This window comes from Zerene cesonia, chromosome 27, assembly GCF_012273895.1.
Source record: "Zerene cesonia ecotype Mississippi chromosome 27, Zerene_cesonia_1.1, whole genome shotgun sequence".
In the NCBI taxonomy this organism is placed as follows: domain Eukaryota; kingdom Metazoa; phylum Arthropoda; class Insecta; order Lepidoptera; family Pieridae; genus Zerene; species Zerene cesonia.
Genome location: NC_052128.1, coordinates 4,961,337 through 4,974,377, shown reverse-complemented (window position 1 = coordinate 4,974,377; position 13,041 = coordinate 4,961,337). Strand labels below are relative to the sequence as shown.

The 13,041-nt window shown below is 30.8% G+C and overlaps 1 protein-coding gene across 2 annotated transcripts; it reads left to right on the top strand.

Annotated features, from left to right (window-relative positions):
• Positions 1 to 2,091: 2,091 nt before the first annotated feature.
• On the top strand, positions 2,092 to 9,590 carry LOC119837460 (probable protein phosphatase 2C T23F11.1). 2 transcript variants are annotated; one of them, XM_038363049.1, is made up of 8 exons: positions 2,092 to 2,226; positions 3,613 to 3,803; positions 4,207 to 4,304; positions 4,579 to 4,728; positions 5,441 to 5,621; positions 5,884 to 5,975; positions 6,593 to 6,766; positions 8,969 to 9,590. In XM_038363049.1, the coding sequence occupies exons 2-8, from the start codon at positions 3,617 to 3,619 to the stop codon at positions 9,062 to 9,064; spliced, it is 978 nt and encodes a 325-aa protein (XP_038218977.1). In that variant the 5' UTR covers positions 2,092 to 2,226; positions 3,613 to 3,616; the 3' UTR covers positions 9,065 to 9,590. The 2 variants fall into 2 exon arrangements, with proteins under 2 accessions (XP_038218977.1, XP_038218978.1); XM_038363050.1 differs by lacking the exon at positions 8,969 to 9,590 and adding an exon at positions 7,315 to 7,954.
• Positions 9,591 to 13,041: the final 3,451 nt, after the last annotated feature.

Here is a 13,041-nt window from a genome sequence, read left to right as displayed (position 1 = left end):
ACTTAATTATAATATACTAGCTTTTGCCCGCGGCTTCGCACGCGTTAAATTCGGAGTAGTTTAATAGATGTTATTATACATATACACCTTCCTCTTGAATCACCTTATCTATTAGAAAAAATTCCCTATCGAAATCCTTTGTGTAGTTTCAAAGATTTAAGCATACAAAGGGACATAGGGACAGAGAAAGTGACTTTGTTTAATATTGTGTAGTGAAGATTAAGCTAATGTATTTTAATTTTTTTATGTCATAGCGGGCAACTGAGCTGGTGGTTCGCCTGATGGTAAGCGATCAACACCGCCCATGAACATTCGTAGGGGGCCTCTGAGCTACCCGCTTTAAAGGGGTAAAGGGAAAGGATTGATTGGAAAGAAGGAATGCATGCTAAATTCCATATAACTCCTACATATTATACTAAATTAAGCTATCTATAGCTCAAAAAAAGATTAAAAGTGAATGTGTGTGACAGATTCCTCGATCAAACTTATTAACAAGAATTCCTACTACAATTAGTTTCATCTTTCAATTAATTTAAGACGAAGCGTATGTAAAGTTCTTAGTAATTTCATCATTACGCTGCATGATGTAACACCATGCAAAAAACAAATTATGTAACTTGTGGAATGCATGAAGTACATTGTTTAATATTATAGCTGTAATGTGATAGTACCTACTTACTTAGGGAAAATTCAACACTATTTATTTTTTGTAAATCTTTTTTTTCATAGTGGGGCAATCTTACATAGATACCCACGGCCCCCGGGGAAAAGGAGCCGTGGATTATGTCGGATTCTTACCGACTAAAACCCCACTGTGTTCCGACGAGCCGCTTTCATGAAGGGGTCACGGGAGCTGGTTAATATACGTCCGCGACCACCGAATGTGATAGTACCTACTTACTTAAAAAAAAATTCAACACCATTTATTTTTTTTTTTTTGTAAATCTTACTAAGGCTCTAATGTATATGTGTATTTTGTGATAAAGACGACTAAATGGATTTAGAAGAAATAAGAAGAAAAATATAGTTTAGTAGTTTTATACTTTAAAAATTCAAATTGTTTTTTTATAAGTCTGTTGTATGGGGCAACTGATAATGAAATAGTGTATGAATGTAACATTTATTGTTTAGCTATTGAGTGTTACGACAATCATGTGAGAGAAATACGTCTTTAATATGGTATTCCCATATTATGAATATAATATGTACTTATATATGTATAATATAGACTTTCTCTATGAATATAATATAATTTGTACGAAACTGGGTACCTAACAATTACCTACCTAACAATTTGAAAAAGACTAGTTATTTTCGACGAAAATTATTTCAGACGTGCAAAAACATACCTCTTGCTTATTGCTAAATTAAAATTACATATTTAAAAAATAAATCTTCAAGGAATAAAAAAAACATGTTATTTGAAAATAATATAAAATAAGACTTGGCTTAAAGGTCTCGTAACCAAGCCACTAAATCTTAAAAAAAAAATGAAAATAATATTAATATAACGAATAAGTGTTATTACTTAATTCAAATTAAAGATATGAAGAAATGAAAATTTAAAAATCTACTATTTTTTAATACTAAAAAGCTATAGAAAACTTTTTGCTCAATGATTTTCTTTATTACTTTGTTCCCTGCATGGGTAAAAATTTAAAAAAATATATAGTGTTTGTCAATATAATTTTGCATGTTTTAATGATGAAAGATCCACAATACACAGTTTTATTTTTAATATAGTTTTGGATATGAGTAGACTACATTCAAGTGTATAATCATTAATATTACTTTGAATTAGTTATGTTCCCGGCAGCAAAAATTTTAAGGTATTAAAATCAAAACCTTTACATTGTTAGTATGAGGCTTTGGTGTAAAACTATTTGTTTTACAAGCTTATTATAGTCCAAATAATGTTCTTTATATACGAGTATCAGCGTTATATTGTAGATATTTTTATAGAAATCTCTAAAGTATAATGAGAGTTAGACCATAATCAATGCCAATGACATTGACGTAGCATAATGGCGTATTATTGTCAAATTATGACATTTATAAATGATATCACAGCTCACACTGTCAGATGTCAGTTTTGTCAAATACGATTTGTTTGTTACGCACTAGCCACTAAGATTTGTTGAAATTTTATGCGTTGCTATAGAGTGTAAACATTACTAATAAATTGTGAATAATATTATCCTTCAGTAACGCTACATAATAAAACATGTAAGTATATAGTATAACAGTTTATTAAACGTAAAGCTAAAGGATTTAAGAAAATTATGTATAATTTGTGTAAAATTATAATTTACCGGATATTTTACCTTTGTTTTGTGATAATACGTATATAATTATGACGTGATAAGTAGAGATATTATCAGAAAAATATGAAATTATTTGTGCGGTTTCGTCTGTAAAGGTTTTTTGTGTGCTTATGATGTAAGCTGAGGAAATGACATCACAGTTTAGTCATGTTTAGATATTTTTGGGAATATTAAGATGTAAAAATTTATGGGTCACATCCGATGCTCCTATTGCCAAGATAATAAACTTCCTCAGTTCATCTATAATTCAATAATCTGAGTTCATCAGTAGAGTTTTATCTTATCTAATTAGTTGCCTTAGTGCCTATATTATCTAGTTCTCATATTTACAAAGTGATTACACGGTGGCATGTCCTAAATAAATCTAATCATTACCTATAAGTAAGTTGATATAATATAATATTAGCAAGTAAACATTACTTTCGAGTTACAATGGCAGTGAAAAATTGTTTACAACTTGTTTTACAATTTTCTTTCTTGAATAAATTGTTTATTTTTGTTTCACATCTCATGAACTGTTTTTGCATTAGAGAAATCAACAACCATCTATGTATCCTTATCAATGTTTGTTAAAAGGTTTATTTTTTTGCCTTTAAGTTGATAAGGTTTGCAGGTTTTTTTAATTACTTATATGCAAACTGTATCAAAAATAAATGGTGCCTCAATGATAAGGACCTCCAACTTAAAATCAATAAGGTCGGATGAGGATTTGAAACCAGATGAGCATCCACGAAATAAATTGATTTTTCAATTTATCTGCGCATGGAGATAACATCACCAGTGCTTGATATGATGAAGAAAAATATTGTGACGAATCTGGCATGTCCAAGAATCATCAATATTGATGCGCAGATAAATTGAAAAATCAGTTTATTTCCTGCACGCTCGCCTGCTCTCGAACCTCGAGTTATTGATTTTAAGTTTGAGGGCCTCACCACTTGCATTTTAATTTAATTGTTTTTTCGTATTTTGTGTGTTTATTTTCATTTCTTTTTTTTGCATGTTTCTTTTTGTATTTTTTTGTTCTCTTATGTATTATGCTTAATTATTATGTCCTGTCTCTTCTTATTGTGTACAATGTCTACCTGAATTTGTAATACTTCTGCTTGGTTTGAGTTGCTTGGAAGAAATTGCTATTAATCAATAATGCCGCCCTCTGCATGTCATATCCTATTTTTCCTTATTTTATTGTTTCATGTGTGCAATGAAGGGTATTTCATAAATTTACTGAGCCACCACAGCCTTGAGCCACAAATGCATATAAAATAATTATGAAATTATCTCACAGAGTGATGGGTCAAACCCTCTCCGAGCCAGTGACAGACAAACAGTCGTCAACATGCCAAGACTCGCGATTTCTCGTGGGTTCTTCTTGCATGCAGGGCTGGCGCGTGTCTATGGACGACTCGCATACACACATCCTGTCGTTGCCCGATGACCCTGGGACGGCGTTCTTTGCTGTGTACGATGGACATGGGGGTAAGTTGAATTAAGTTGAAGTTTATACTGTTTAAACAAGACTTACTTATTTCTAACTAGCTGCGCCCCGCAGTTTTAACCGCGTAAGTCCGTATCCAATAGGAATAGCGGGATAAAAAGTTGCCTATATGTTATTCCAGTTGTCCAGCTATCTACGTACCAAACTTCATTGCAATCGGTTTTGTAGTTTTTGCGTGAAAGAGCAACAAACACACACACATCCTTACAAACTTACGCATTTATAATATTAGTAGGATTTTAAATGAGTTGCAAACAGCTGCTTGGGGTTTTACAATTAGTTACATAAACTTGTATTTTGAATCGAAATTTAATTGAAAAAGGACAAAATCTCAAGAAGAGACACACAGAGTTACATTTACGTTTATAATATTTTATGCTTCAGGTTCCAACATAGCAGAATATGCAGGGAAACATCTGCACAAGTTTATAACAGCGAGGCCTGAATATCATTTGGGAAATATTGAAGAAGCCATGAAACAAGTATGTATATACACTATCTATTTTAAAATATGTATTAAAATTATACATATCTAATTGTATAATTGTAATTTTAAGATTGAGTGTATGCAATGCGATTCAACTAAGAATGGGATCAATTCTCTGCCATTTTGTGATGTCATTTGGTGTTTTGGATTAATGAATTATCTAAAATAGAATATAACTTTTGTATTGAAATTTTATGTACGAGTAAGGGAGACAGAACATTTTTTTTTAAAAACCCTTCATAAAACGATATGGTAATACTGCTTTTCAGGGCTTCCTAGATCTAGACCAGGCCATGCTAGAAGAGAACATGCAAGAGAAAGTCGCTGGCAGTACGGCTGTTGTGGTCCTCATTAAGGACAATATGCTCTACTGCGCCAACGTGGGCGATTCCAGGGCGGTGGCTAGTGTAGGCGGTGCGGTGAGTTAAACTTTATATCTTACTATCTTACTTCTTACTATTACTAATATTATAAATGCGAAAGTTTGTAAGGATTTGTGTGCGTCTGTTGCTCTTTCACGCAAAAACTACTGAACCGATTGCAATGAAACTTGGTACGTGGACAGCTGGACAACTGGAATAACATATAGTCAACTTTTTATCCCGCTATTCCTATGGGATACGGACTTACGCGGGTAAAACCGCGGGGCGCAGCTAGTGACTAATAATTGAAATATATGAATGAAATTTACACATTGTTTCTTTGTTTCTTACGATTTGACTTAAAAACTGCTTGATTGATATTAAAACTTTCGTTGCAATTAGTAAGCTACAACTTTACTAATATTGTAAACGAGAATGTGTGTTTGTTTGTCTTTCTGCCACGGCCCAATGGGGCGATTTTATGATACGATTCTGATAGGATTATAAGATTGAATAGTGAAAGGGGATACCTTTTTACCGCGGTGTAACTTTTCATTTCCGTGGGAATTCCCTTTGAGTATGCGAGCGAAGCCGCGGCCGGGAAGCTAAACTTTAATAAAATTGTGGTTTTTTAAAATTCATGGGATATTTAAACACAATTCATCAGGCAATGCCCACCCCCCCAGTTCTTCACCTCCCTTCGATTGAAATATTGTATTTTTTATGATTTTGAAAAATGCTTATTAAAGTTTTTACACAATACGTACAGGTAGAATCGCTCTCATACGACCATAAGCCGAACAACAAAGAGGAGTTGGAAAGGATAACGGCGGGAGGTGGCTGGGTGCAATTGAACAGGGTTAATGGGAACCTAGCGTTATCTAGGGCGTTGGGAGATTATATATTCAAGAGAAATTATAGGATGTCGCCAAGGGATCAAATTGTTACTGGTTAGTATTATTTATTTATATATTCCTTTTTCCAATTTTGCTTTATATACATTTGTAAATTCTATCTAATTTTAAAAATAAATTTATTATATATGATATTTTCTATGTCATTGAATTCATAGTATTTTTTCTGGTAGTCTGAAAAAACATCATTAATTAATTAAGTAAATAAATAAATAAAAAAAAAATACTTTATAAATGTCTCCTTCCTTTTTGTTCTTCTTTCTTATCTCGCTCTAACAATTAGTTTCTTCACTTTCAGCATATCCAGACGTACAAGTACGACAGCTGACCGATGATTGGGAGTTTATTGTGATCGCATGCGACGGCATCTGGGAGGTGCTGTCTAATGAAGTGAGTATCGTAGTTGAAGTGATCAGTAGCATTTGTAGTTGCATAAAAACATATTGGCATTTTTTTTTTTACTTTAAACGCGAATGTCCAACAATTGGAAAATGCATTTACGTATCCTCCTCCAAAGTTCTACTGAGATGGGGGGATTCGCAAGCCATACCCAATAAAATCTTACCGTGGTTATCAGAAGTGATTGTTTTATCTATATTTTATATATAAGTTGCTATAAAGCTAAGCTTTAGATAAAGTCAATCACCAAACATAATACTTTTTAAATAGCTAAATGAGAACGGTATCACTGGATCTTTGTTGATTTGTTTAGGTCATAAAAAGTATTCGTAAATCATTCGTAGTTGTGACTGATTATTATTAATCTAACTGTTAGACGTGATGTGGGTGTGCCTCAGGGGACACATTTGGGACCGCTTATATTTCTAGTGTTTGGGAATGTCACGATTGATTTAACAACACAACTTGATATATTTTTTTATTTATAAATATTTATTTATTTTACCTTAATAATTGTACAATTTTGTTGAGAGCCTCTCATTATTATCTTATTATCTTGGTATGACCTGTGTTAAGAGAGCCAGTCCGACATCGTTATGTGTGCGTAGGAGGTGGTGTCGTTCTGCCGCGAGCGGCTGGCGGCGGGCTGGGAGCCGGCGGCGGTGTGCGAGGCGCTGATGCAGCGCTGCCTCGCGCCGAACTGCCTCACGGGCGGCATCGGCTGCGACAACATGACCGTCGTCATCGTGTGCCTCGCGCCCTTCCCCACCCCGGATAAGATGGTGAGTCGGTTTTCCGGTGCTTTCGGTGTGTGGTTGTTGATTGTTTTAGGTGTAAATGTACTCGTATGTCTGTTTATTTGTGTAAAAGATTTAATCATTCACTTCTATGATCAGTTACTTATTTAATAAATTAATTCAATTTAAAATTTTCCTTTGTGACATTTTAAAAGTGTTTATGAAGGAGGTCTAGTTGAATGAATAAATGTTTTGATTTGAGTTTTAATAGCTATGGACTCACACACTTACATATCTTTAAGTGACTGCACACTGTCGTTCACATACACTACCATCTACTCACGCACTGACCAATTCGCTTAGTTATTGCTTATTTATTTAAGCTATTTATGTGTGATTCAGTTATTTATTTATTTGTTCATTGCATTACGTGATGGTTATTTAAAAAATGATTTTTTAATTGAGAACAATCTTAAAGTCAATCATATCATCGATAAATTATGGGTTGTTACATATTATAGGATTGGGTTTCATTAATTGTTCATTCCAAAATGCATCTAATGTTGTAAATTAACGTTTAATTTTTAATGCAGACGTCGTACAAGTACCTCGACACTCAACGCCCGAACAAATATTGGACACTGGGCACGAGACGTTATTCGTAATCGATAAGACGAAACCGTAGCAAGTCAATATAAATTCGTTTTGTATGTTTGTCTGTGAGATTTTTTTAACATGGATTCATATTGTGATATTAAATTTAACTTGTTGTATATTTAAAATTTTCTATAAGAGTGGGAGTTGATAAGGATGTGTGATTTTTAGTATGCATAATGCTATAAAAAAATTAAAGTTTGTGCTTTGGATTCTATAAGGAAGGGGCTGATTTGATGCGATTTTCACTTGATGTTGTTAATCATCGATTATTAAAATGGCTGTGTTTTAAGTTGTCTATATTATTCTTTGGAATTAACCCTTTGAGATATTATTTGTAATACTGTATTTAAATAATAAATATAACGATTTTACTATTATTCATTTACAATTATAATAATTTAGAAATATTAAAGTGAACATAAATCACCGTCTCGACGATATTTTAACATGCATGTGACTAATTTTTATTTTGCTTATTAAATTGAATTTAAAGTGACAAAAAAATTGCATACTGCTCTTTTAATATTTATTGATAAATATAAAAGGAAAGAGCAAAGACAAGACATACATAAGAAATAACATACAGCTTATAACCATAAATGTATTATCAAAAAAAAATTTTTTTGAAGTATTTCCTTGTATTAAGACGTTCAAACAAACACATAAACAAACTCTCTACTTTTGGATTATTAATATAGTCGTGAATAAGTTGTACAATAATTATAGTATCCTCTATGGTCTATGTTTAGTGTAAAACTTATTTGGATGGCCGAATAGTTTTGTTGCCATATTAAAAAAAATATTTTGTCAAATTCCTATGTAATATTATAATTATTAAATATCTGATAGTATGCAGATTTTATGTCACTTTATACTTGTATTCTTCTATACGCACTTATATAATTTTATAACGCTTGGTATGCATGTACAATTTTGTAAATAAAATGCTTTAAAATCATTCGTTGTTTTTTATTTGTTTATTAGAATGATCCTATGCTTGTTTGGTGTGGGTCAGACGCTCGTATATAAAACAAATATTTTTATGATTATTTTTGACTACTTATTATATTTTAGTGTATGTATTCAAGGTGTTTTGGTGTTTTCTTTGAACAATAAGTACTTCCTTTAAAACAAGCTTTTAAGGTATTAGGAATGATTAGGCATTATACGTGGATCTTTATACAAATTACGTAACTGTTCGAAACAGTGTCATTTTTCACATATGGCCAAGTGTGTTGGCATTTACAAAACATGTTATCAGATAAATAAAACAATTTTATTATGTGGGAGTTAAAAATCATCCTTCTTGCTCGTAAAGAAAAATCTGTTAATTTGTCCATCGTTAAAGCATAAATTCACGAGATTTATCTGAACGATATAAATAAACAAGAGTTTCCATCGAGTTGCTATATATAGTATGTTTTAAAATCTGGCAGCACTAAAATTCGAAAACTCTAAAGCTACAGTATCAATAAAATACTTATTTTTTGAAGGCGATTGGTAAATATCATAGATGTAAATAAATGATCATTATATGTAAATTCTTTTGTTAAGGGTTAAAGTACTACCTTTATAAAAATATATTTTCAGAGCTCACTCTCAGCAGAACAAATGGTAAACGATAAATTTATGGCGAACATGGAAGATCTTTTGTACGTAGAAGATGAGGAAGAAGATTTGAAGTAAATTATAGTAAAAATTGATTAATGTACATCGTCAATTATGGTGGACTTTTGTAATAGTTAACATAATATTTCCTTTGTCTCTGTCTAGATAGATTGTCTATTGCTAACTAGGCCCTGCTTATCGAAGCAATTCAATATTTATCGTATTAGTGTTGTGCCTTTACTTTCCAGTTATTTGACAATATGAGTAAGAAGTCCTAAAAATTAATAAAATGAGGTTCCGGTGTTAAATTGCGCAACCTATTGGCTATCTTACCCGTCCGCTCAGTTTTGACGCACACAGATAAATGCAAACTTATGTAAGATATATTACGCACACAGGTGAATAAAGTTCGTCGCGTTTCGCACCCGGCTACTACAGGGTACACTTTCTATCTAGCCAGTATATTCGGTCAATAATAACTATTTATTATGACAGGTATATCATTTAGGAGATACAGTGAAAATAAGGGTAGTTGTAAAATTGCTTGATGTCATTGAAACACCATAAGAAATGGACCCGCCCTAGTAAAAGAATATAAAAAAAATTCGAGCGGCGTTGTATAAAATTACCATTCAAATTAACACCTTATTTCGTGGTGATATTGTCCAAAGTAATTTATAGTAGAGTTTCGCTATAGACAATTACTGTATGTGATTGTAGATCTAGTTCATTCTACATCAATAGTTGAAACCTAAAATTTTTCATCATTATCATCATCATCAGTTCATATTCTTTATCACTGAAGGTCTTTGAAGTGAAAACTTTTAAACTTCAGATTTATTGGGTGTAAAAATATATTAACAATTATGAATAGCAATGGTCATATAATTGCTAATTTAAGTACAAAGGACAAACAAGTTTTAAGGAAGTCAAAAGGTATAATAATAAATTATATTAATAAAAAGTAATCAGAAACATAACATATGACGCAAAAATAGTATGTTAATGTTTTGATGAATTAAAATGAAACAAAAAATTTGCAAAAATCGCATCAAAGAATGTGGCGCAACAAAAACATTGATTTTTGATGAAATAAATTATGATAGAATAAAATCCTATATTGCAATTTTTTTAGTATGCAGCCGCAGGACCTTAGTGTCTATTATTATTAAAAAAAGAACGCGCCATATATAGACACTATACTTGGGAGCTACAAGTGTTGCCGCTCTTCACTTTATTAATATTATTAATATAATATGAAACAATTAAAACCTACAAAAGTTCACCATACTATCAGTCGCAAATTAATAAACAAGAGGAAATTTGCCTAGTCCATACTGATTTAACTTTTCCATAATTTAAGGTTGATATTCGATTTAATTTTCAGTAAAAATCTTTGATCCTAGTCCTTTTATGTTTTAAAATAATTGAATACTTATTAAAGTTATAACTGATATTGCACAATGACATTTTGCTTTTTTTAAACCTAGTCAGTCTACGTGAAAAAAAAAAAATCGCTAAATATAGGCAAATGTTTTCAATAGACTTTTTCATGAGAAATTTTCAATGCTATAAAACTAAAAATTAGACTTTTTCATTATCATATTATTGTGTAGGGCGTTAGCTATGGATAAAATCTTGTATTTTAACATATATATTATGTTGTTGTTGATTTGGTTACATATATTTGAATTAAAGTAAGACTAGTTTTAAAATGTGTATTAAGATTATGGTTGGAATTTAGTTTTAGGTTATATTTTTAAAAAGGGTTAAAATTCCATGTATAATTTATTCATATGTCTTATATTATCTAAGGTAAAAAATTCAAAAACTTTATTATTTTGGATTTGATAATAAATACACAAAATAATGAATTAATCCAAATATTATAATTAATAAATTTATATCCATGCTCACAAAGAAAGATTTCAAAATATTCAGAACAAATAATTACTCTACCTCTACAGAAAATTAAAGACTTTTTTTTGTAGACTCAGTAGAACATGGCATTTTTATTTAGTGTATATGAATTAAAAAATGAATATAAAAAATAATAATTTAACAAAAAAATTATTAACATCCATATGTTACTTTATTTTTTATAGGGCAGGGTTTTTAATTTTTTTTTTGTTCTTTTTGGTCTAAGTTTCGTATTGAATTTACACCATACTGATGTCAATATTGTTGGTTATTTAATTTGCATTTAATTGTGCCAAATTGCTTTTGAATTGATGACATATTTACTGTAGTAATTTTAATACTCAACATTTTTATATTTGCCAAAAAGCAACTTCTTTATATTATTCTTCTAGTCATTTATAATTTATATTAATTCATGAAACGCTTGTCAAAATTAAACTGTTTGTTATTTTTGCATTTGAATATGTGAAATGTGAAGTTTTTATAAGATACCTAATTATATTGAGAGCAGAGAACGTTACATTGCAAAAAATTATATTGTTATTATTATAAAAGTTATCGTTAGCTTGTGTATTAGTTTCCTATTAATAAGTCATTATTCAATTACATTTACATGGATATAATATTTGCATTATAAATATAAATTATAGTAGAAAAACCTTATAATCTATATTAATAATTTAATGCTGAAAAGTTTTAAACGCGGCTAATCTCAGGAAATACTGGGCCGATTGCAGTAATTCACAATTACATACGTGATTCCTCAGTTTAAGTGGCTATATATGTCCACGATGAAAGCCAGGGCGCATCACTAGTAATAGAATATGCGGTAGCGGTAGGTTATTTATGAAATAAATTATGGGAGAAATTCAGTGTAAAAATCATGATGTTTCATGAAATATGCAAATTACAATTTTCCTGAATTGAACTAAATTGAAACAATAATAATTATTTTTTGTCCTTAGTAAGTGAGTTCATTGTCGGTTATTCGACTTTGTTAGACTAAGAAATATCAAAAATAGTTTTAAAAATATCTATGGCATAGTCAATATTTATATTAATTAAGTATCTAAGATATATGTTAGTTATAAGTGTGTATGTACATAATGTAAAGGTGTGTAAATGGTTTTAAAATAAAGTTGTACATTTTAAACAATTCTTTAATTTCTCCATTTATAGCATACATCTTCATCGAGAGCGGTAAAATTTTACCTATAACCAAAGTAAATATTAATTTTAAATGATTGTAATTGTTAATTTAATATGGACCTTACTCTCAACAACAAATATTTACATAATGATCGTAAAATATTTGTAATGATTTATTTAACAAAAATAAAAAGTAAACCTTACTATCAGTCACTAAAAAGATGGCCTCATGATACACAGCTATCTCTGTCGGGCAGTCTGGTTATATTTAAAAAAAACAAGAAAAAATTATTCCATTTAATTGAAACGTCACCCATTATTCGGATTACAAGAAAAAAATTTATTAATTTATAGTCAAACTAACTAGACTATACAAAGTAAAAATATTACTTATTATCAACAAAGTTTTGAAATACAGGAGGCCCATATGCTATTCCTTCCCCTTCCCAGTCCTTTCCTTCATTCCTTTCACCAATCCTTTCTTAATCCCTTCCCAATTTTAAATCGGCAATCCATTTGTAGAAGCGTAAGGTCTGCAATGGACCTTACACATCTCCAAATGTTCATGGGCGGTGGTAGCGCTTACCATCAGGCGTCCCACCAGCTCATTTGCCGACTGTGACATAAAAAAAAATTCCTATCAATGAAGAAAAAGATTTTGAGGAAACCTGCATGTTCAAAAATCGAAAAGTTCGATGACATTTTGCATCTCGCTCTTGCCTAGTGTGGTATCGTTGCGTTATCCGCTATAAAAAATAAAAGAGTAAAACATTTAATAATTGTATGAAAAATTCAACTTTAAAAATCATAACATAGTTTCTTGCTATGGCTATTTGGTACATATTGTATGTACTTTAATTATTCATGTGATATTGAAATCGGATACCCGTAATCCGTTGAATAGAAACGCACGTGAATTGCACGCGATGTCTATAAGTACTTAGCTAAATACATTAGTTCAAATGATATAAAAATGTATTCTGTTT

Bases quoted from the DNA above. Each gene is read 5' to 3' on its own strand.
- LOC119837460 (XM_038363049.1), top strand. From the start codon at position 3,617: ATGGGTCAAACCCTCTCCGAGCCAGTGACAGACAAACAGTCGTCAACA. The intron at 5,622-5,883 runs GTTAGTATTATT...CTTCACTTTCAG, and splicing joins AAGGGATCAAATTGTTACTG to CATATCCAGACGTACAAGTA. The intron at 5,976-6,592 runs GTGAGTATCGTA...ATGTGTGCGTAG, and splicing joins GGGAGGTGCTGTCTAATGAA to GAGGTGGTGTCGTTCTGCCG.